This window comes from Pelmatolapia mariae, linkage group LG7 (assembly GCF_036321145.2).
Source record: "Pelmatolapia mariae isolate MD_Pm_ZW linkage group LG7, Pm_UMD_F_2, whole genome shotgun sequence".
In the NCBI taxonomy this organism is placed as follows: domain Eukaryota; kingdom Metazoa; phylum Chordata; class Actinopteri; order Cichliformes; family Cichlidae; genus Pelmatolapia; species Pelmatolapia mariae.
The window spans coordinates 3,490,919-3,512,741 of record NC_086233.1 but is presented as its reverse complement, the minus strand read 5'-3'; the positions used below and the strand labels follow the sequence as shown (position 1 = coordinate 3,512,741).

Here is a 21,823-nt window from a genome sequence, read left to right as displayed (position 1 = left end):
CAATAATGCAGTTAATATGATTTTTTTTTTTTTTTTTAAAAAACCTGTGACAACTCTTCCTGTACTCTCTCAGCACACACATTTGTACGTTGATTTGAATAAATTGGCCAAAAAAGACAACGCACACTTAAACCAAAGTTATGGTCTGTGAAAATCTATTATTGTGACAGCTCTAGTCCAGTCTGAGAATGTATGGCAGCAGGATTTCATTAAGCTGAAATATGACATTTAAATTTAAACCTTCAAATTTGATCGCTTTATATTGTCAGTTCAAAATGTGTGGCTCTCAGGTTTGGGCTCACGGTTCACCTGATGATTTTAGAACCTCCCAGGCATTTGCAAAATAAAGTTTGTGTCTGTCTGTGGCTACATTTTTACAACTTCCCAGTTTTCCATGTTCACACTATAATCAAGATCAAAAACGTTGGGTCAGACCAACTCACGTTGGCTCCAGAAACTGAGTCAAAGCTGGATTTGCGGTTGATTAAATTAAAGTCTGTCTGAAATGTTTTTGTCTTGTGGTCTTCGCAGATCCAGCAGATCCTCCTCCCTATTTTTTGGCTTTCCCCGGCTTCAGATAAGAGCTCTGATGTCATTCTTTCATGGCAGGAGGGAAGAACTCTCATTTATCATCAGAATCTTTGACATGTCTGAGGCGCCATCATGGGGCAACACCCGCTTTTAAAAGGAGATTTGACCTGATGATGTCATGCAGCTGAGCAAACATCAGAGGCTGCTGCTGAGGTTGTCATAGCTGGAAGCCGTCACTTAGTTTTAACTTCTGCAATAAAGTTTAAGGAGTGAATGTTTCTACCTGTCAATAAGTCTAGATGTTAAATTCAAACTTTCAGTTATGTAGTAAACCACATGTCTGTAGCACTAAAACCACTACACAAATGTAGTAATAAATAAATAAAAATCCTTTACAGAGGTTTTTTATGAACTTATACACCTCTGGCCATGACACAAGATGTCCCAGACTTAATTTATGAGGATGATCAAAAAATGTATGACTACCTCCAGGACTCCTCCCTCCTGTCAATACTGCAGTGATCACACATGAGCAAAGCTCCTGCTTAGAAAAAGTCCCTCTGGCATTCATCCATCCAGACCAGACATGTTTCATTAAAGGCAGACACTTATCTGTCAGCAATCGTAAACGATTCAACTTAATGCAGGAAAAAAATATTTGAAAAAGTCAACTGTGAATTCCTATTTGCAGCACTTCAGAAATTTGGGTTGAGAAAACAATTTAATCAGTTGGATATGAGCAGGGGTGCACATAAGTGGTCCGCAGTTGCGCATTCGCTGTCAAAATGAAAGACACGCACCAGATAAGAAGTTGCAATGCGCGTTTGCGTACATAGGATTTTCTGGAGGAGGACAGACATTTGTTTAGAACTCTTAAAGATGTCGAAGAAGCAAGCTCCTTTAAGCAATTACTTCGATGTTCCTCCACCTCCAAAGAAATGTCAGAAGGAGTCCGAACTGCAAAAGAAGCGCGTATTCGCGCGTAAAATGGGTTAAATTCACAAAACTTCACTCTTCATAATGGTGCCAGGCAAGGATGTCCTCTCTCTCCATCTCTATAAGCACTATTCATAAAACCGCTATGTGCAATAATAAAGATAGTAAACTTCTAATACCAAACATAATATTCTCCTTTATGCAGATGATGTGCTCTTATTTCATCAGGACTCCCATTCTTTGCTGCCACAATCGTTTAAGTCCAGCTACTCTGTAAACTGGTCAAAATCCATCATTTTACTTCTTTGTATGAATGAGAGGGTGTGGAAGACGTTTCACCTCCTCCAATTGCTTTAATCGCAGACTAAATTCAAATGAGCACCCACACACTCACAGTTACACCTCTCATTTGCTGTACCACCTCTGCCCAGTCTGTAAGTTTCTTGCTTCATGTAACGTCCTTCTCCATCCTGTATGCTGGATTCTTAATTAACTATGTATTTTAACTTCAGCAATTTACAGTTCACGAGTACTCTGCAGGCATTAATACTGTGGGAGTCAAAGGTTGAGCTGCCTGATGCCATCACACCTCTTCTGAACACACAGTTGTCTGTAAATTAAAGCATCCTCATAGAAACGTTCCTCCTGCTCAGAGCTCCTCAGAGCTGATAATATCCTGCTGCAGACTGCCTGGAGCCACCATACCTCACTAACCACGAGAGAAAACACAGCCGCCTGCATCTGGAAAGAGTTAAGAGGAGCCATAAATCACAGCTTAGGAAAGGCGATGCACTGAGAGAGGTGGAGAGGTCACCTCCAACCCTTTTCATCAGGGTTTACGTTCAGACGGTGGAGAGTTAACCAGCAGCCAGAAAACTGAAAAAAGAAGCAGGTCACTTACTTCAAAAGGATTAGCTACTTCAAGTTTATCAGTGGAAATACCTCACATGCCTGCTTCCAGTTCCTATCACTGTAACTTGCTTAGCTTTAGCATAGCTAGTCAGAAAAAAATAACTCAGTTAAAATATGTAGACACGTATTTTATCTGATAACATCTGAATTTGCCCCTCTGTGGATAAAGTTGAATATCACATGCTCCTCCACTATTCAGATGCTTGGATAAAAAAAATCTGCATTTTTCTTTGATCTGGAAGATTCTGAACAACATTCAAATTGAAGCTACATTCAAGATTAGCTCATTTGTACATAAAGGCCACAGTTCTTTGACTTGTATCCTTCCATTAAGGTAGCATTCAGATAACACTCAGTTGACCTGATTGACTCAGTAGAAACTTTGAAATCAAGCTGCGCTCTTTGTCTACCTGTCAGACTGTGTCTCAGGCTTCCAGCAGAACATTGCTGACTATGCAGCACTGTGATAGCATGAAAATCAGAGTGTGTTGGGAATGCCAAAAACAACTAAGGTACAAAGGATTATATAAAGATGCAACCATCGCAGATGCAAACTTCCCTAAAGTGCAATCCCTTGGGTGAACAGGCTAAATTGTGTAGATTGGTGTAACTGTGGCATTTTCTGTTTCTACCCACAAAAAACAAAAAACAAACAAAAAGGAGCCAAAGAACTGACATTGCAGAGTCCAGAGTGTTATATCACACTCACTACTTCCATCCTTTACATACAGTTTTATAGAAGGAGGCGGGAAAAAAATACATTAATTTAAAAAAAAAAAAAAAAATAGGCTGCCTGCATTCTACGTCAGGATAATGAGCCCAAACACCATTTATTAGGTTGAATTATTTAAGAGATTTTAATAGGTTTAATATTTCTATTTGGTGAAATAATGCATATGTAAATCTGATCAGGATACTGATAAAGATCCTCACCTTTTCTTCAGTGAGCGGTTCAGGGACTCCGTTCTCTCTGTGATCTGAAACAGAAGAAGAAGTATGACGCCTTTTGTTTTTCCTTTCGGATGAACACGTTTTTCTCTGTGTCACTGCTGCAGTTCATGAATGTGTTAATTAAAGCTCAGCTCTGGGTTTGGCCTTGGACCTCCCAGTCCCAGACAAACAGAGCTGAGATGGCTGGCCTTCATCAAACCGCACGAGTCGTCAGAGAGTCAGAGGATGATGGAAAAATGTGGCTTTTTACAACATAAATTTATAGAGTGTGTTACATTACCCTAAGGACATACACCTACAATAAAATTGACATAGAGTCACTGGGTTAAAGATGAAGAGCAACAACTGAGAAAATGTGTTATACTCTGAAGAAAACTTGAATTCAAGGGGAAAATCATCCCTCTGCATTACTCTGTATTGATTTTCAGTCCATGTTCTTTTTATTTATCCCCAAACTTTTCCAGCAAAATGCCCACACAGAGTAAAAGATCTGCTGTGGGAGGTGACAATTTTCCTTTAGTGTACAGGCTCAAAGGGCCTGCATTATTCAGCATTCTTACTGGTAATGCTTGTTTCCCCAGTCTAAGTAAATGAAACTGACCCTAGATGGACACCAGCACTGATACCATCTGTTGAAAGAGCTCATCCAGGTGACCTGGACAATTTTGCTGTTTTTTTAATCCGCACTCAGGGGTCCGATTTTTAGGACAGGAGCAGTGTATCTCTGACCTCAGAGGTCAAACATCAAAGAACACACACACACACACACACAGAAGAGACCTCTACGCCACAGCTGAACACTGGAAACTCCGACTGAAGCCCTTTGAGCCTGAACATTAATATAAGATGCAATTTGAGAGAAATGCCTTCAACGGTAACATGAATGTTAACTTGAGGGACAGTCAGCAGGAGCAGACCAGGCATCCGATCACACAATCAAATCCAACACATGTTAAACCTTTTGTTACTGTTTTATATATAGTTATAATGTTGTGTGTGTGAAAGCCTGTTGTTTGAAATTAAATAAAAAAAATGACACTGCATAATTTCTTCTGGTAAAAAGCCATAAAATGTGCTTCCAACATGCAGCAAAATGCATCAAACACTGGACATAAATGACAATATTTAATGTAGAGGTGAAGCCTGTCTAATGTGAAGCATGGCTAGATTTGAGTTCTGTTGGGAAAAAGTCACAATGTCAGATTTAACAACTTAAAATAACAAACAGGATATTAATCTTAGTGTTGTACTTAGGTGGTGCCATTAACACAACTGAGAAAATTAACCTGAGGATTTCACTTAATATCACAGGTTTTTACCCACTGTTGTAAATGTCTCTTTTGCTATTTGGATTCATTTTTTTCTGTGTGTCCTTAAGCACCTGGTTCATTTGAATCTGTTCATGTTCACATAAATTCAGGAATAGAAGCAGCAAAAAAAAGAAGACATGCCAACATGCACACAGTGTCATGCACGTGGACGAGCCACTCATCAAAAATCCAAATACAGGACCCCAAAGTCCCAAACATGGTTTGGTTTCTTAATCTTTATGAACCAGATTTTTTTTTTCAAATAAGAAAAGAAATGTCTTCCTGGACTGAGAGGGCTCCATAAACGACCGCAACGTGCTGAAAAAACACACATAGGCATTTACAGTTTACACAGTTCATCAAGCTCAGACAGTGAAACATTTCGAGTGGCAGTGAGATCTAGGACAACACCGCGTGCTTTTCCTGGTGCAGCCAGGCTGAAGTGGCTTTTCAATCACACACACAGAGGTACACACACATGCAACTTACAAGCTGAGACTGAACCCATCTGCTGGGAAGATAACACACAGCGATTAGTCACTGAGTCACTTGTTTTTTTAACCCAACAGGTCAAACAGTAGGCTGCATTTTGTTAAATCAACATTACAGTAATGCGCTAGACGGAAGGACTGATCACCCGAAACAATTAAACTTTTCTTTTTCAAATTCCTCTTTTTCTGCTCACATGATAGCTCTTGCTGACCTGAACAGGTAAGATTAAATTCTGACAGCATTCATGGCTGTGCCAGTGGGTTCTTAAGTGAACTTTTTATGCTTTTTCTCTCATATATCCATTATATATCCACATATATAATGTGCATGTGAATTCACTGTGAACCACAAGCTCAGGTTCAGACTGATCTAAATGCTCAGTGCTGCAGTGTCTGTTTGAATATAGGATCTGACTGCCATTCATGATCATCTCAGGCACATAGGTCTGCCTGTGAGGACAGAAGTCCACCCACCTGTGGCTCAAAACTTTTGTTTGAACTTGACTTGTTTGCAAATATGATTTATTAACAAGTAAATACAACCAGCTTTCGATACATTAGGGTTTGATGACCAAGTTACTCAATCAGAAATGTTGTTTAGGCCTCAGTCACATCAGCCTAGAGACCAGGTGGTAACCGTCTGGCACACCTGATCACTAGGGGAAAAATACGCATTACCCAACCCACCGGTGGTTGCTGCATGTTCTTGCTGTCACTGAGTGAAAACTACGCAAAGAGGGTGCTGCACCAAGGCCCTCCTTGTGGTTTGCTAGCAGATTTCTACTGTTACCTGTAGTTTGCATGAAAGATGCTGACTTGTCTGCAAACACTCGGCATTTAGCGTGATGCCAACAAGAGATAGAGAATGTTTGCATTGAAAGTAAAAGAGTAACACCTCCTTTTTTTTGTCGCACTCTTCAGACTTAAAAATACTCTCTGAGCAGGCATGTAAGTTTTTATCTTCTATGCAAACTGCAGGCAATATGTTAAAAACCAAAGCAATTCTAAGGAGGCCTTCAGTGCAGAACTGTGTGTCTCTTTGTGACCATTTTCAAACTAGCAATCACCAACCAGTTGGGGAATACACATTGTTCCATAGCGACCGGTTGTAGCCAGATGGTTGCTGACCAGTCTCTAGGGTTAGAAAAGTGAAACAGTCAAACAAAAGAAAAAGCAGTTACCAACAGATAGATTTTATAACCGGTGTTAGAAGCCGCTACACACTCTTTACCTTCTGTGTGGAAACTTTTGGGCTGAAGGGACTGAACATCTCGTCTTCATCGACACTGGACGTACTCAGGTTCTTCATCCTCTCTGCTGCCTCCATCCTCCTCCTCTCGATTTCTTCCTTCATGCGTCTTCTCTCCTCCTGGGAGTTAGATTAAAAACACTCTTCAGCCCCAAAGCCATATAGATCTAACAGCTGCTAATACTAGAGACTAAGTAGCCATTGTTTTACTCTTGAAGCTGAATTAGTTACTTTTAGGCAAGGGCATGATAACTCCATAATAAGCTAAAGATGTCCCTACTGTATATCCCTGATATATTATGAATTTGGTTATGAATTTTAGACATTTGGCATGCTGCATACTTCTTCTTCTTCTTCTTTCACATTATACATCCTCACTGATAAGATAAACATATGGATAAGACCACAAAGATGGTCTTTGTAACTTTCTTAAAAAAAACAAATCTGAGGTTCACAGGCTAGTAGATTTTTTATTACTAGCTCTTAAAATATGAAGAACAAATATGAAGCTTGCATTACATTTAAACCCCAAATAAAAATGTTTTACTTGAAGCTGAGGGTCATTTCCCAAATTCCCAAACCCCCCTCCTGCAGTTGTGTATATATCTCTGTGCATATAGCATTTCAGATACTGAGCTTTTATTGAGGCATGGTCACCTCTTCTTTGGCCAGCCGCTGCTGCTCCTCCTCCTCCCTCCGACGTTCCTCTTCCTGTCGGACCCGTCGTCTTTCCTCCCTCCTTCTCTTCAGCTCCTCCAGCTCTTGCTCAGCCTCAGCCTGTCGTTGTCTCAGTTGCTCCATCTCCTGGCTCTCCTTCTCCTGGAGGCTCCGCCGGATCTTCTCCAGACGTTGCTCTGTCTCCAGGATGGCCTCCGACTCCTCTGGTTCAGCAGCTCTGCTACACACAGCACTACTGTATAGGATATAAAATGCTTTGATTTACGCCCTGGCTGTGGATCTGAAATAAGATCCAAATATTTTTGTCCAAAGTCTTTAAAGTACTTTTGGGATTCTGGAAAATGTAAACTTGATATTTGTAGGGGTTTTTGTGTTATCTTATCTCAAGAAATGATTTACTTCTGCTTTGGCTTTTAAAGTCAGTGTAACAAAAGCTACATAAGGTACATATTCAGGTGGGTGGAAAGGCACATAATAAGACAGCAAACAAAACTTGCTACACACATGGTGGATCTCTTTGTTTTGGTGATAAATGATGTCACTTCCTCATTGGCTGCGTTGCCGTTTGAGTTGCTGTGTTTTGGCTCTTGGTGAAGAAAAACCTTCGATGTGTAGGAGATTTTGACTTCTTTTCTTTTCTCCACCTGTTAATGAAAGATCGAACAAAATAGATTTCTAAATGCATGTAATGATATATACGCTGAAGTTTGCTCTTCATTTCAAAGTATGTCTTGAAATCTTTTTGAACACATCAACTCTTTTCTTGAATCATTTGAGACTCAGACTGTATTAACATGATTTTAGACCTTATATGAACCGTCTTTACCATCTATCAATAACTTGATATGTGAATAAGTAAAATCCTTATCTAGACTAATGTTGAATATTTTTATTTATGACAATTCCACAGAAAACTCAGTTTTTCAGTACGGAAGTCCTACCTCTGGATGTGGCCTTTGACTCTCTTCGCTCCTCCTCGAGATCAGTTCATCCTTCTTTCTTTGTTCCTCCTCCCTCTCTTTCTCCCTCCTTGCTCTCTCAGCTCGAATCATTTCTTCTTCATGCTCCTTCCTCCTCTCCATCTCCACCCTGTCTCTCTCTTCCTGCTCCTGCCTCTGGAGTTGGAGAGAAGTGATGGAGGCCTTCGTGCTCTTTATGGGCACAGCTTTTTTTATCGTGTCTTCCTCTTCGTACTCGTCTTCATATCCTCCCTGGCTGAGCTCCTGCAGGCGCTGCTGCCTTCGCTTCTCTCTGCGTTGGGTCCAGTCACTGAAGCCTTCGTCCTCCTCCAGAGACTGAGAACCATTTGGCTTCAGGCTGCTGCCATACCTATGGAGAGAAGAGATGGAAAAAGAGTCAGGACAGGCAAGATCATGAGATCCCAAACGTGTTTAACAAAATTCCAACCCTCGGTCATATCCCATTTGCATCCTAGTACTCAGGCTTTCAGTGTGATGTGTATTATAATAAAATACAACACAGCGTGAGACAAATTGAGCAATGCTTTGCTTAAACCGTGTTGTTATTATGGATAAAGTGCCCATTAAGTCAGTTAAATCTATCAGATTTACTACTCTGTGATCACTGTTAACGTCTCTGTTTTCCCATTACTCAGCAGCTAAGTCAACAAACTAGCTGATTAGTTCCCAGCCGGGAACTTGGCTGAAGTTCCTCAGGTTGCTCGATTCCACAATTTATGTCAAACCTCAAAACAGGGAATACAAGTTTGATACTTCAATAGCTCAACCCCTGCTTTGTACACCTCTCTATTAAAATTGAAAGAAAATAATGACACAACAAGAATATCTTTAAATTAAATCTGCAGACAACTCCCCCTAAAAAAGAAGAAAAAAAATCAGGTGCAGGATGTCGCCATGGTGGGGAAAATAGTCCCTGTAGATTTCTAGTCTGGAAATAAATCACGTGCAGCCATGTTTCAGCCAAAATGTGACGCAGTCCACTCAAGACAATGCATGCAATTTCACCTCCATCTTAAATGGATACAAAAGTAAACCCTGGAAGGAGCCATGACTTCACCCAGTTTGAACAGTGAATGCATGGTGGAAAACGTCTACTTTCAAGTTGCAATATGTTCATTTTGAAAAACAACTAGTGTACAAATGCAGCATTAATCTTGAAAGTCCTGTTCCTGACATAAGGAGCAGAGCTCGGTTTCAGTCAATCAAAAGGCATTAAGTGATTTTAGCAACAAGGTCTGTAGTGCTTTGTTGAACACAAGTTTCGACTTGCTACAGGATGGCATTAGTCTGGGAATCATCTTGACTGGGAAAAAAACCCACTGCACCAGATGCATGGAAATCATCCTAGCCAAAAAAAATTGCAGGATACAAAGATAACAGTCACTCGTCAGAGGTAATCCATCACATTAAGTGTCCTTCAGTAAAATATTTTGGGAAGCAGTTGGCAGACCACCATATCATTAGAGGACAGATCACCACAAACAAAAAGGACAACATTTCCTACAAGACTTAAAAATATAATAAGCTGATTGGTATTTTTCACCACGGTCTGTCGTGTCTATGTGTCTATGATGAGCTCAGATTAAACTGATTGGAGTAATACATTCTTCCACTTGCCAGCTTCTGTAATCACAGTGCCATTAAGGGCCTACCAGAGCTGAAACCATGACCACTGAAAACAGGGAGTGGAAGCTGACCATAAACATGCACACTTTAATAATATTCCCAATTTGTCTTGGGTGGTTTTAATGAATTTATCACAGGGATGTCGAGCTGCTGTCGTTAAGGCTATACATCAGGTTTGATATTTAGTTCTCAGGTTATAAGCAATGAAATTGTTTGACATTCAACAGCAGTGAATGACTGTTTAATCAAAAACAATTGTCCATTCAGTCCATTTCATTGCTACTCAAATCTAAATCTGACTTGGACCGACTGCAGTCACTCTCAGATTAGTGAATCTTTGTGAATAATTGCAGTCTAATTTATAAACACAGATTGATTGCAACATGACAGCAATCTGAGTGAGTCTGTAATGCACAACAAACAGCTCTTATACAGCAGACGCAACTCAACTGTTTCTACTCATATTCCTATATAAAAACAAGGTGAGTACCTATGCGAGTCTGTCATCTTGCAGCAACTACATCAGTACATCAATTTATGAATTTCTGTTTCATATCTAGGGAATTCTGTCTGGACGACAAAGGAAACAGATTTGGGATTTGTGCCAATTTATTACAGTTAATGGCCGTAGAGCCACAAACAAATTGCATGCAGATGCCAACTTGACCCTGTTCAATCGCAAACTGATAGCGGGCCGATTTTACCTTTTTGCCATTTTCTGTCGCTTTGCAGACAGAAGCTGATTGCGAGTGGTCACAGATGTGGTCCCAGTTTTTTAAGCAACCACTTCAAAAACAACGTGCAAGTTCACTGCAAATTGTTGCAATAACGTCAGCCATGCAGCCATCTTCAATCACTGTTTTCCCTGGTATAACCGTAACATTAACCTTGGACCAAAGAGAACACCAGCTTACTGCAAACACATTGGCACATACATTATTTTTAGCTCATTTTGAATTAAAAGGACAGGTTGCTGCAATACCATCCTACAATATAATTCAGACCTTAATGCGTCATTGAAAAAAAATTCCTGAATAATGCACGAATCCTTATCTTCTCAGGGACACCAACGTAAACAGGACATTTGAACACATTATGAAACACGGGGTTGAGATCATCTCATTCCATAAAAGTCCGATTTTAAAGCACAAGTGGGTGCACTTTGATGCTGAAGCTATTCCACACAGACTCATTTCCAGTCTAGAATATTTGTCAGATCTGAAACTGCTCACACAAAGGTGTGAGGTCCTCGCTGCCTGCTTCCCTCTGCACACATCGAACAGCCACAGGAGGAAATCAGCATGTAACATGCTATAAACGATCTCATATTCTACTATGAAATATTTGAACTTCAATTTAGGCGTTAATTATTATTGAGCTCCAATTATGTTTTGTCTAAATGGACTTAGCCCTGAACACTTATTCAACAGTCAGAAGATCTCCCACTCAATCCTGCTGATTAAACTAATAAGTGTGCTTCGTGTCTTTGGGAGCTGGCAGAAAGGAATTCACTCAGCATTCCCCAGATGATTAAGACACTCGGTTGGTCAGTGGGGCCCCAACTGTATGATGGGAGCCTCTGCCTGAGCTCTCAGAAAATAATCTGTCCAAACAAACAGCAAAGTTTCTACTTCAGAATGAAGACGTCCATCATGAAGTCATCAAGTCCTGATAGGCAGCACTCGGTCACGCTCGATGACCTCTCCTGATTTACTGCATTTTATGAAAAATGGTACTGTTCCCTCTGAATGAAGGTAAGTGCAGTTAATGGCTACTCGAGGCCGGCTCTAAAAGCGAGTCGTCACCCCTCCCGCCTAATCAGTTTTGGACAGCAATGAATTTGTAAGTGCTTAGAATATTTCTTCTCATCGATGTTAACAGAGTGGACAAAATATTATTAGATGATCGACAGAGCTGATGTTTAACTAATAAATATGAATTAAATTATATTTAATGAATTACAGATTGTATATAAAAGATTGGACCTCCCCAGTGTGACCAAAGCAATTGATTGATGCCATTTATAGCCAAAAAAAACATAGCTAATGGCTCTGGCCATTAGCTATTAGCTATGTGGCTACACCCCTACTTTAAGCCTCAGCAGTATCCAAAAGAATCAGAAAAGAAAGCAATTCCTCATACTGATATTAAGGAGGGAAATCATGTGCAGAGCAGGCAGTAAACAGGGCTAATCCTTCTGTAACTTTGGACACTTTAACATGGGAGTCTATGGGGACTGACTTACTTTTGGAGTCTAAAGTGGACGTTAGAGGAACTGCAGCTTCCACACTGGCTTCATTTTACTGCCCTGAAGGTTGGTGCCTTGTATCAGTGCACTAAAACATATAGCTAATGTACATCAGTCTAAAAACGTATCTGCAGACGTAGAATTTTCACATCTTTTTGAATAAAAAGGATATATTTGAGTTGTTTCTGATAATTTTTCTTCAGTGGAAACCAATGGGCTTGATGCTTAGAGCCACAGAGAGAGGCTAGTGGAATCAGAAATGGAGTCACTGTAGATCCAGTAAATGATAAAAGGCAGCATTTGCTTCAACCAACATTCACAAGCTCAAAATCTGTCAGCGCTTCTGAGCTCACTGATCTCGGGGTGAAAGAAGATTTCAAACCAGCATTACGTCACCTGCATCTCACAGAACACCTTTCAATTACAAACCACAGCAGTGGAGCTACCTCATATTGAGTCACCGCAGCCTGAATCCAGCTGAGCCTGTGACGTGATGAAGGAAAAGGTGTTGAAGGTGCAAGCTATAATTAAGAGCCTGAAATTAAAAGTCAGCTGAGAGACCACGAGCTCCGACATGGAGGCTTTGTAGTAAACATTCTTTGGCGGTTGTGTAATGAGAAGGCAGCTGCGTGTTGGTCTTCATGTCAATACGACAGGATGGAAGAGGTTGTTTGTGGCATTTCCCAGTGGAAACATTTGTTTTATGTAACCAGACATCCGTGAACCCCTGTAAACCAGCCAGGCAGGCCGGGGGGAGTGAAACCGCTGCAGAAACAGGCTGAACTTTGAGGTTCATGACTGGGAAACGTGATGACAAAATCTTTTAACTGCATTATCAGGAAATTAAAGAAAAACAAAACATGCAGACACAGTTAGCAGCTTGTTCAGGAAGTCATTGGACATGAGATGAGTGAATGAATAATGTTTGCACTTAGTAGCTTCCTGGGTTCTCATGACTGCATGGAGAAGGAATTCTAGATATCTAGATATCCACTGAAATCTACGGACTCTCAGGCTTCAGACTTTTATTTTGTATTTGTTAAAATTAAATCCTGATACCAGGGTTCATCTACGAGATGACTATGGCTAGAACGCCAGTGGTTCCATAACTTTGAATAAAACCTAACAGAACTTAGTGAAGGGCAGGTCGGAGATGTAATTATACTGTTTCTTGAGCAGGCCCTCAATAATTGCTGAAGCCCAGCACTATATGGGGAGAAGATCACTAACTCATCTGCATAATATTCAGTCAGTCATGTTGTTGTAATGCTGAAAGCTCAGTTTGCAGCTCCGTGATGAAGGCCCATGTGTGTCCTTAACATAACACAGTGAGAAAGTGCTTTAAACCTCCATTCTCTCTGAGGGCCAGCAGGAGGTGACTGCTTAGTGGCAAAACAAACTGCAAAAAAGTTCTATGGGGAACAATGTCCCTTTAGCTTATTAAGCCTTTCCTTTGCAGTCTTGAATCATGAATTTTAAGTCTTACCAACGACAACATGATGTAAATTTTGAACATTACGTCACCCATTAGAGTCAAAAAGCAGGGTGTGATTTCATGCGGGCCTTCGCTATCATGAACAAGTATTGAAAGAGTGTGCTGTGTCTCAGTATCACAGTCAGATCTATCTCATTGCATCATTGCGTCTGGTTTCAGTGATGACAACATTCAGCTCGAAGCTTCAGAACAAGACTTCACTAAATAAAAAAAAAAAAAAAGGGGTGGACGCAGACACTACATCCCATATATATATATATGTATATATATATACACACACACACATTACACATGCTTCTTTAAGAGCCAGAGCTGCTTATAAGCAAGAAGTCACGTGTTGCAAACTGTTTAAAGAAAGAAAAAACTAAGCAATTGAGGCACATATTCCAAAACAGCAATTAAAACCCACCAGCATGTTCCAGATGTCCTACTCGGAAAAAGGCTGCTTTTCCTACAAACACCATAACCAGAGATCACGTTCTTTATATTTTAAAAGGAAGCGTTTGGGATGTAAAGGGCCTCTGCAATATTTTCTGTACTCACGTGTTCTCCTCTGGCGGCATCTCGCCGTCCAGTGATGACTCTCTGGGCGCTGAGCCGCTGTTCCTCCGGCGTAAGGACTCTCGAGCTCTCCGACGACGCTCCCTCTCCACCTCCTCGGCGTCCTCGATGCTCCTCTGGGCCGTCAGCCTAGAAAGGAAGGAGGACTCCATTTCACTAAGAGTGCAGGCAGGTTTGAACACGTTCCATTGCCAACCATGTCATGATCTTTGGGACTTTTGTAATATTTCCTATTATTTTATTCATCCCAAACAGCATATTTACAGAACAATTTGGTGCACATGACAGAAACAAAAAAACGAGTCTAGCTTTTTTCCCCTAACATACAGTCTGAAATCTTTACACCAGTTTTGTACTTCAGAAATCAAAAATACTGCCTGTATTTTTCAGTCTTATTCAATGTGTCAGATCAAAAGACGTGAATTTTTCCAGCAGTAATTACTGCAATAACTTTGAGACTTTTGGGGGGAATAATTAGTACTTTTCCATGTGGTATTGCTCCACATGGCGTACTTCTTTCAACAGAGGAGGTTGGGAAACGTCACAACCTTCATCATGTATCACACATGACCCAGATTCCTGACTCACGGTCGTCTCTTGAGCCTCCTGGGTTTCTGAACAGTGAGTCTCTGAGGCCAGAAGAACATCTGCCGGGCCTCGGATGAGAAACACCGTCGTCTGTTTGCGCGTCAGATAAACACAGTCGTGCTACGCTTCATGTCAACATGAGATCACAGTATTTATTACAAACACAGTTGATCTTTATTTATCATAAGACAGCGAGCCAAACGCGAGCACTCTTTGCAACAACGCTTTGATTTACACCAATGTCGGGAGATTTAAAGACAGCAACTCACCTCACACGGAAACGGCAACATAAGAAAAAAAAAGTGCAACGTTTTTTTGTTTATTTGGTGGTCAACAATGAAAAAAAAATAACACTAGATATGTTGGTTTCAATTAAAAAAAGCAATTTGCAAATCAGCTTTCAGAGAAAAATGAGCTCACTGGTTATACAGGATAACGAATAACAAAATAAAGCAAAGTAAACAAATTAACACCTAAAGAAAAGTTAATATAAAGTGAGTGAAATGAATCAATGATTTGAAAAAACCAAAAGGAACCAAGTGATAAACCATAGAGGTTGAAACATGACCAGAACGGTGCTCACCTGCGACTTCTGCCCTCGCTACCTCTCCAGGCTCCTCCCTGTAGTGTCTGATTAACCATCGTTTAACTATCTGCCTGATTAGTCATTGTTTTTGGCAACAAGTATGGCCATTTTCTCAGTGGCACTTTGTGTTGGGAATGAATGTGTCATATATTATATTTCATTGTTTTGACATCAGATTTGATAGAACTGTAGATTTTTCTAATTTAGACTGAAGGGCTTAAATAAAGTGTCTTTTTACTCTTGTCCAAGTTTCTAGATAAATAGCTGAAAGCATTTTTTTTTTTTTTGGAATTATAAAGTATATTGGTGAGAGTCTTGTGTTTATCCAGCTTCTTTCCCAGAAGAGGCATCTGGAGGACTAACAGTTGCGTGAGCTCAGGTGTCGAGTTACTAAGCTCACATTTGGCTTCTGTGTCACTAATAGATTGCTAACGGCTCCAAGGCTCCATCTGCTCCTCCGCCCTCATCTTTTCTTCAAAACAATGAATTGATGCAGGAGAAACGGCTGCATGATCTCTGATATTTACAGATAAGACTTATTTTTGGCACAGTTTGGTCTCAGTTGCGTTGTCACCTCTTTTGACTCGTCCTTCTTCCTGAGATCTCAGAGATTTAGTCTATATCAACAAAGTGAAGCTGCTCTTTGTTTTCAGCTCCAGTTTACTGGGAATAAAAGTCTGTTCAGAAATGAAGTTCAGCTTTGGGTTCGGTGTTTTCTTTATGTTAATCTCCTGCTCCTGCCAACTGAGAAGCTTCAACACTTCAGATTTCCTCTACTCTGGCTGTATTAAAGTCTTTGCAACTGAAATGCGCAAAGTTAGTCATTTAATTTCTGTAGGTATTGAAGTAGGAGGATGTTGGTGCAAGCCTCGGGACTTAAATTAAATGTGGAACAGAGCTCATTGGGATGGGTGGAAACTGCAAACTGCAAAGAAACAACAAAATCTGCAGATCTCCTCACCCTCAAGGAGGTCACTTGAATAATGTGTTTCCCACTCTCTAAAAAGCATGGTTGGAAACTGGCTGGTTGACCTTTTCACAGATCATTTCCTCAAGGGTGGGTGGACACCAAAAGCATTTAGTACAAGTACTTCAAATGAATGATCGTGTCTCTGACGTGGCATGTGGTCACACTGATGGCTCAGCTCATAGCTTTGAAGTGTTTTATACTCCACATTGATGTATATTAGTATACATCTTAGTATATTAATACGTCTGTCATCCTATCTGACATCGAATAAACTGTCCTGACACAATGACCACTGCTACCTGCACATTCAAAGCAAACACTGCTTCCCCTCGCTTTCCCCATTTCAACACACAGACTATTAGTTTCTGGGCCACCTCAGCAAAACACCCTGCTGACCCACATCCATCTATGCTCGGGCCTCTCCACCCCTTTCCATTCTTTCATTTCCTTTTGCTACTCCCTGCCTACAGGAAGGATGAAAAACTGACTGAGGGAGGAAGACATATCAGTGCTGATAAGAACAGAGTTCATCAGCACGCTGGTTCAGGAGATATGAATCAGCACACACATCTTAGGTAGTTTTCAAAGATTCTATATGTTTCCTGTGCAATAAAGGGCCAAGTATCACAGATTGGGATTAGGTTGGGTTTGGATTAAGAATGGGAATGTCATCTTTTGTGCCAGGGACAGAGAAATGGTGGCCTTAAAAAGAGGAGCTAAAACAGCTAATTTTAGATAGAGGACAAACTGGCTGGCTGGACCAAGGCCCAGTACAATATGGGCAAGGATTAGTTTGAACTGTGAATTATACAAAATGACTTTTGAATTTTTTTTTTAAAAAAGTGGCTGTAGTCATTATCATGGGAGGAAAAGAGGTTGGGGTGGATGGATGGGTCATGAAAATAATCAAGACGGCAGAATTAAACTTAATAATGTGACTTTCCAACTCCAACAGGTGGAATGTTTCTGAGTAAAATTTGGAAACTGTCAGCACAATATCTGCGCGTAATATCTTGTGGCAAGTATAAACCAAAATGACCTACAAATGCCAAAGAACTATTCAATAATCCTATGTGAGCCCTAAAGTGGAGCACAGTTGGCACATAAAACCTGGCTCTGCTTGATTTGCTGCTGTCAGCAGTTTGGGTGTTGAAAACTGCCGAGCTTTGACCCAGCAGACTGTTTGAGTGAAACTCACCACGCTGTCCTCTCATTACGTTTCCTTTCTGCAGTCAGCACTGTGGGATTCTGTCATGCCTGGCAGCTGCTCAAACTGATTCGGGCTAAATGATTAATCTCCATCAGAGTGTTTCTAAAATACCGGGATTACAGTTAGCTTTACTTCCTCCTTCTCATGATTTGTGTCATCAAAATCAAATCATTTGCAATGTTTAATCATTGCTGCAAAGCAGAGATGTCTGCGCTGGTCCTAAACCTGGCTCACAGCTTGGAGCTGCTCTGTACTCTGTCAGGGTAGTTTTGCCTCTCCAGACAATTAAAACAAGCACAGCGCACTTGTTCTACCTCAGCAGGAATCAAACAGGTTTTTCTCCGGTCTTGTGTTGCTCTTCTGTAAACTGACACCACAGGCATGACCGAGCATGCCGCTTCCCTGAACCTGTCCTCAGATAACGGCCGACAGAGCGCCCTTCAGCCCTCGAGGTCAGTGTGATTGACAGATTACACAAATAAACAAGAGGGAACATATGAAAGCAGGTTCAAGTGAGGAAAGTGGTTACAGTAAACAGAGCAGCAGATGTGCTTCATGAAGGTTTTTATTAAAACATTTATTTCTTCGCTCTTGTGGCGTGTGGTGTGCAATGATATTGGCATTTCCACTTTTTTCTTCCATAATAAATATCTGTACATCCATTCTTCAGTTTTCTTAACCGCTTATCCAATCTAGGGTAGCGGGGAGGCTGAAGCCGTCCCAGCTTTCACCTTATGTGGTCATTTGATATTTTTGGAAGAAAAATGAAAAAGAAAAACGACGATGGCAGATCAGCCTCAGAAAAAAGGTCACAAGGTCAGACAGAGGCAAGACCAAGCAGGCAGCTGTTGACTACGACTGCAAGAAATCTAAATGCGTTAGTTACAGCCAGATTTATTTTTTGTATTTCTGCTGTAAAGTTTGGCATTTTAACAGGTAGTCTGTGAAAACTGACTCACTTTTGGAGAAAACCTCAAGTGGCCATTAGAGGAACTGCAGCTGTGTACACTTCACTTTCAGCCCTGAAAGGTTGGCATTTGGATGAAACTAATCCAATGCGACTCTAACGGAAAGAAACTTAAAATCGTCGCATCCCAAAATGCTGTACTGCTTCTTTAAGAATAAACTGCTTTCTTGTGTTTTGGAGACACAGCCGGTTGCTAGCGGATTTAATAAAAGAAAAAGAAACCCTAAGCTTTGTAATCACCAGCATTTGTAGCAACCAGCAGAAAGAACCAGAAACACGACACACAAAGCCACAAACCAGATAAAAGCTTTGCCACCTGCCAACAGAGTCACTAAACCGCACACTGCCATGCTCTCCCTGTCTGCACTTGTCCAGGCTTTAACTTTATTGTCCGACCATGTTTCACCGGAACAAGAACAAAGGAGGGATTCATCTCAGGAGAAGTGAGGTTAATGTATTAAATCCTTCGCTGCTCTTTTGCAAGCACACACTTTGTCATCGCAGGGATGACTGGCTTCAGTGACATAATAACATGGTTTGCTCTCAGGCTGAAAGAGTGCCAGGCTTCGTGGCACAGGCGCGGATGATGGGAAGACGTTTGCAAGATGAGGTCATGGCTGTGTTGAAACAAGTCAGGACAGCGGATCAATTACAACAGAAAAGATTTCCATTTTCCTATTTAAAAAAAAAGTTATGGGAGTCACCAGATGAGCTGTGAAGAAGCAGCCGAGCATCACAGAACCACAGAGTCAAAGTGCTATTCATCTTCACAGAATTTATGAAGAAATATCCCCCATCTGTCCAAAACACAGGTTATTTATATTTGAGGCCCCAGATATTTAAATACAGTGGAACCCCGACTTACGAATACCCCATTTAACAAAAAATTCAAGTTACGAAGGCATTTAACGGCAATATTTCTGCCCGTGTTACGGCAAAATGCCCGCGTAACGAAATCCGCTGGCTCTGATTGGCTGAGCCCAGAATGTCTACAATGCCCACAATGCCTTCCGAATCATGTGACAACCCCCTTGGTTTTCGTACTTGCACTTCGCTGTTCCACTTGAACGACGTATTGTTGTTGCAGTTAGCAATTAGCCTATAGCCTATCGTTCACTCAAAAGGCGCGATGGGTGCTTCGACTTACGAAAATTTTCGACTTACGAAAGACCCTCGGGAACGAATTAATTTCGTAAGTCGGGGTTCCACTGTATTATGATTTAACCCCTGAAATTACTGCCAAGTCTGCATTTATAGCTCAACCTCCTACCTGTTCTTAAAAATGTTTTGGTACATTTATAAAAAACAAAAAACAAAAAACTGAGTTGTTGTCCAAAATAATGATTGCATGTCACACAGAAAACCTCTCAGCACAGATTCCGCAGCTTAACCTGACCTTCAAATATTTGTTTCATCAGGGAAGTCCTAACGAGGTTAGCAACCTCCAGGACATCAGCATTACATACTCTGTGCATGCATACAGACAAGATGACACTAATAGACACACTAATAAAATAAAAAAAAATAAAAAATTATGACATGCATGAAATTGTATCAATCAAGCAAATCATTATTTCAAACATAAGTATCAAATGTATTAGAAAAGTGGTGATGAAAGAGTTTAGAATTTATCTTTACAATAAATACGTATCAGTGTTCTTTTCCCTTTGTTTCTATGCAAGAGACAGGGCGCTAATGCTACAGTGTCACAGTCACTTAGTCAATGTGCTCGTGTCAGAACAAATTCTTATTGGTTGGGCAATCAACGGTTTCATAGGAAAGAAAACAGATGATTTTAGAGATGATCTATTCATTCAGAGGTCTGAGAAATGGTCTACTAGTGAAAAACAAGCCCAAGTTTGCGCAACTGTGGACTAAAACCAAACATAACAGTGACATCTGGCTTAACTAACGTCTGCATCTACGTGACGTTTCCTCTAAGTCTACTCCAAATTCACTGACATCATGTTAAACATTTCTGTTTTATTAAAACTGATTGCTTAAAATTAATATTTTCAACACATTTAACATCAACACTGGAACACTCTGTTTATGCCGCGGATTGTACCTGTAATGTGATTACTGCAGGAATTGCTTTGTGTTGATTTTTAACTTTGCTTTGTGTCTTCAAAGAAAGATATTCTGTATACTCTTTAGGGAAGAGTTGTGTGTGGAACCGTACCCACAGGTGTTTATTGTTAACTGGTAATTATGTGACATTTCAGGTCATTTTACAGAGAAACAAGAAAATAAGGTAACAAAGTACTTTCTTTGGTGTACTGCATTACTTTTTTTTTTTTTTAAAGTACTGATTAATGCGTAACACTTTTTGATTAATGACCCCAACACTGAAACTGATAGTGGTCCCAGCACAGAGCCTTGGGGCACAACAGTAATCCAGTTTCAGCTGCACCCATCAACTTTCACACAGTGAGTTCCTGCTTGATGGACAATTTTAAACAATATTGTGACTTTAAAGAAACAAGTGTTTAATTAAAGCCTCAACAATATTACAGCCGGCCATCTGCTTTACAATCCACCACTTTACATTAAGAGTGCAAGAACTCGAGCCAGAATTTATTTTTTATTTTCTCCAAACAATAAAATTGATGTGATGATCCAAACTTTTTCCTGCAGTGGCATCAGCAGGAGAGAACTCCAACATATTGGCAAATGTCTTAATAAGTCTTCAGCGACTAGGAACTGAATTATATACATTAAAGGGCTCTCAGAGATGAACAACAGTTACCAGTTTGCCCTAAAACTTTTATGCATTCACATTCAACTTTGGATAAACTGGTGATCTCTGGTGATCCTCTTATTTTTTCATCCAGCCACATCATTAAATTCTTATTTTTACCATTAAATCGGTGCTTAAATCAGGACCTAAATCCTGCAAACCATAAGCCACAGCTGCACTAAATTTATAGCATGCAAACACAGTAATCATTGCCCCTGTTCAACATCAGAATATTACCTTGATGTTTTGCTTAGATTACTGCTATGGCCAGCTACAGGGGCAATAGCATGTCAGTAGACTCTGTAGTGTGTTATTTGTATTAATTCCCTTCCAAAACCTTGCATCATTACCTGGTACCCATAAAACGGGTTGTACTGAATTTATTTCTAGAACTGTGTCCAGGGAAAGAGAGGAAACCAAGGAAATAAACTTTATGCTTCTTTGTGCATTTAAATGGAGGATTCCAGCATCTGAAGCACATGTGCCTCTTGTTCCTCACCCTGACAACGGCTCAAACATTTTTGACAAGGAAAATGTGCCTAAATATTTCTGTTCCAGCCTGGGGCTCTTGAATCAATAAACCTATGACACTCACTGTCCCTGGAGGAGAATATTAAACAGGCTAGAGCTGCCAGATCTCTTTCGAACTAGAAATAGAGCCGCCATGTCCTGATTCAAGTGATTCAAATGTCCTCAGCTCTATTCTGGTATCTTTTCATTCAGAAAAGGTTCAGTCAAAGACACCTGGACCTGCAGGTGTTTCTTTAGTTCAAAACAAATGATTATTTTAAATT

The 21,823-nt window shown here is 40.5% G+C and overlaps 1 protein-coding gene across 2 annotated transcripts in view; it reads right to left on the bottom strand.

The window, feature by feature from the left end:
* lsp1a (lymphocyte specific protein 1 a) overlaps positions 1-21,823 on the bottom strand; it is a 40,674-nt gene that overhangs the window by 12,853 nt on the left and 5,998 nt on the right. The window contains exons 2-7 of one of the 2 annotated variants that reach the window (XM_063480461.1): positions 13,951-14,097; positions 8,000-8,387; positions 7,563-7,702; positions 7,038-7,290; positions 6,363-6,500; positions 3,313-3,356 (exon numbers count right to left, since the gene is read on the bottom strand). In XM_063480461.1, the coding sequence (XP_063336531.1) occupies positions 3,313-3,356; positions 6,363-6,500; positions 7,038-7,290; positions 7,563-7,702; positions 8,000-8,387; positions 13,951-14,097 (1,110 nt within the window). Of the gene's footprint in view, positions 1-3,312; positions 3,357-6,362; positions 6,501-7,037; positions 7,294-7,562; positions 7,703-7,999; positions 8,388-13,950; positions 14,098-21,823 lie in introns of both variants that reach the window. The other variant, XM_063480460.1, reaches the window with a different exon arrangement.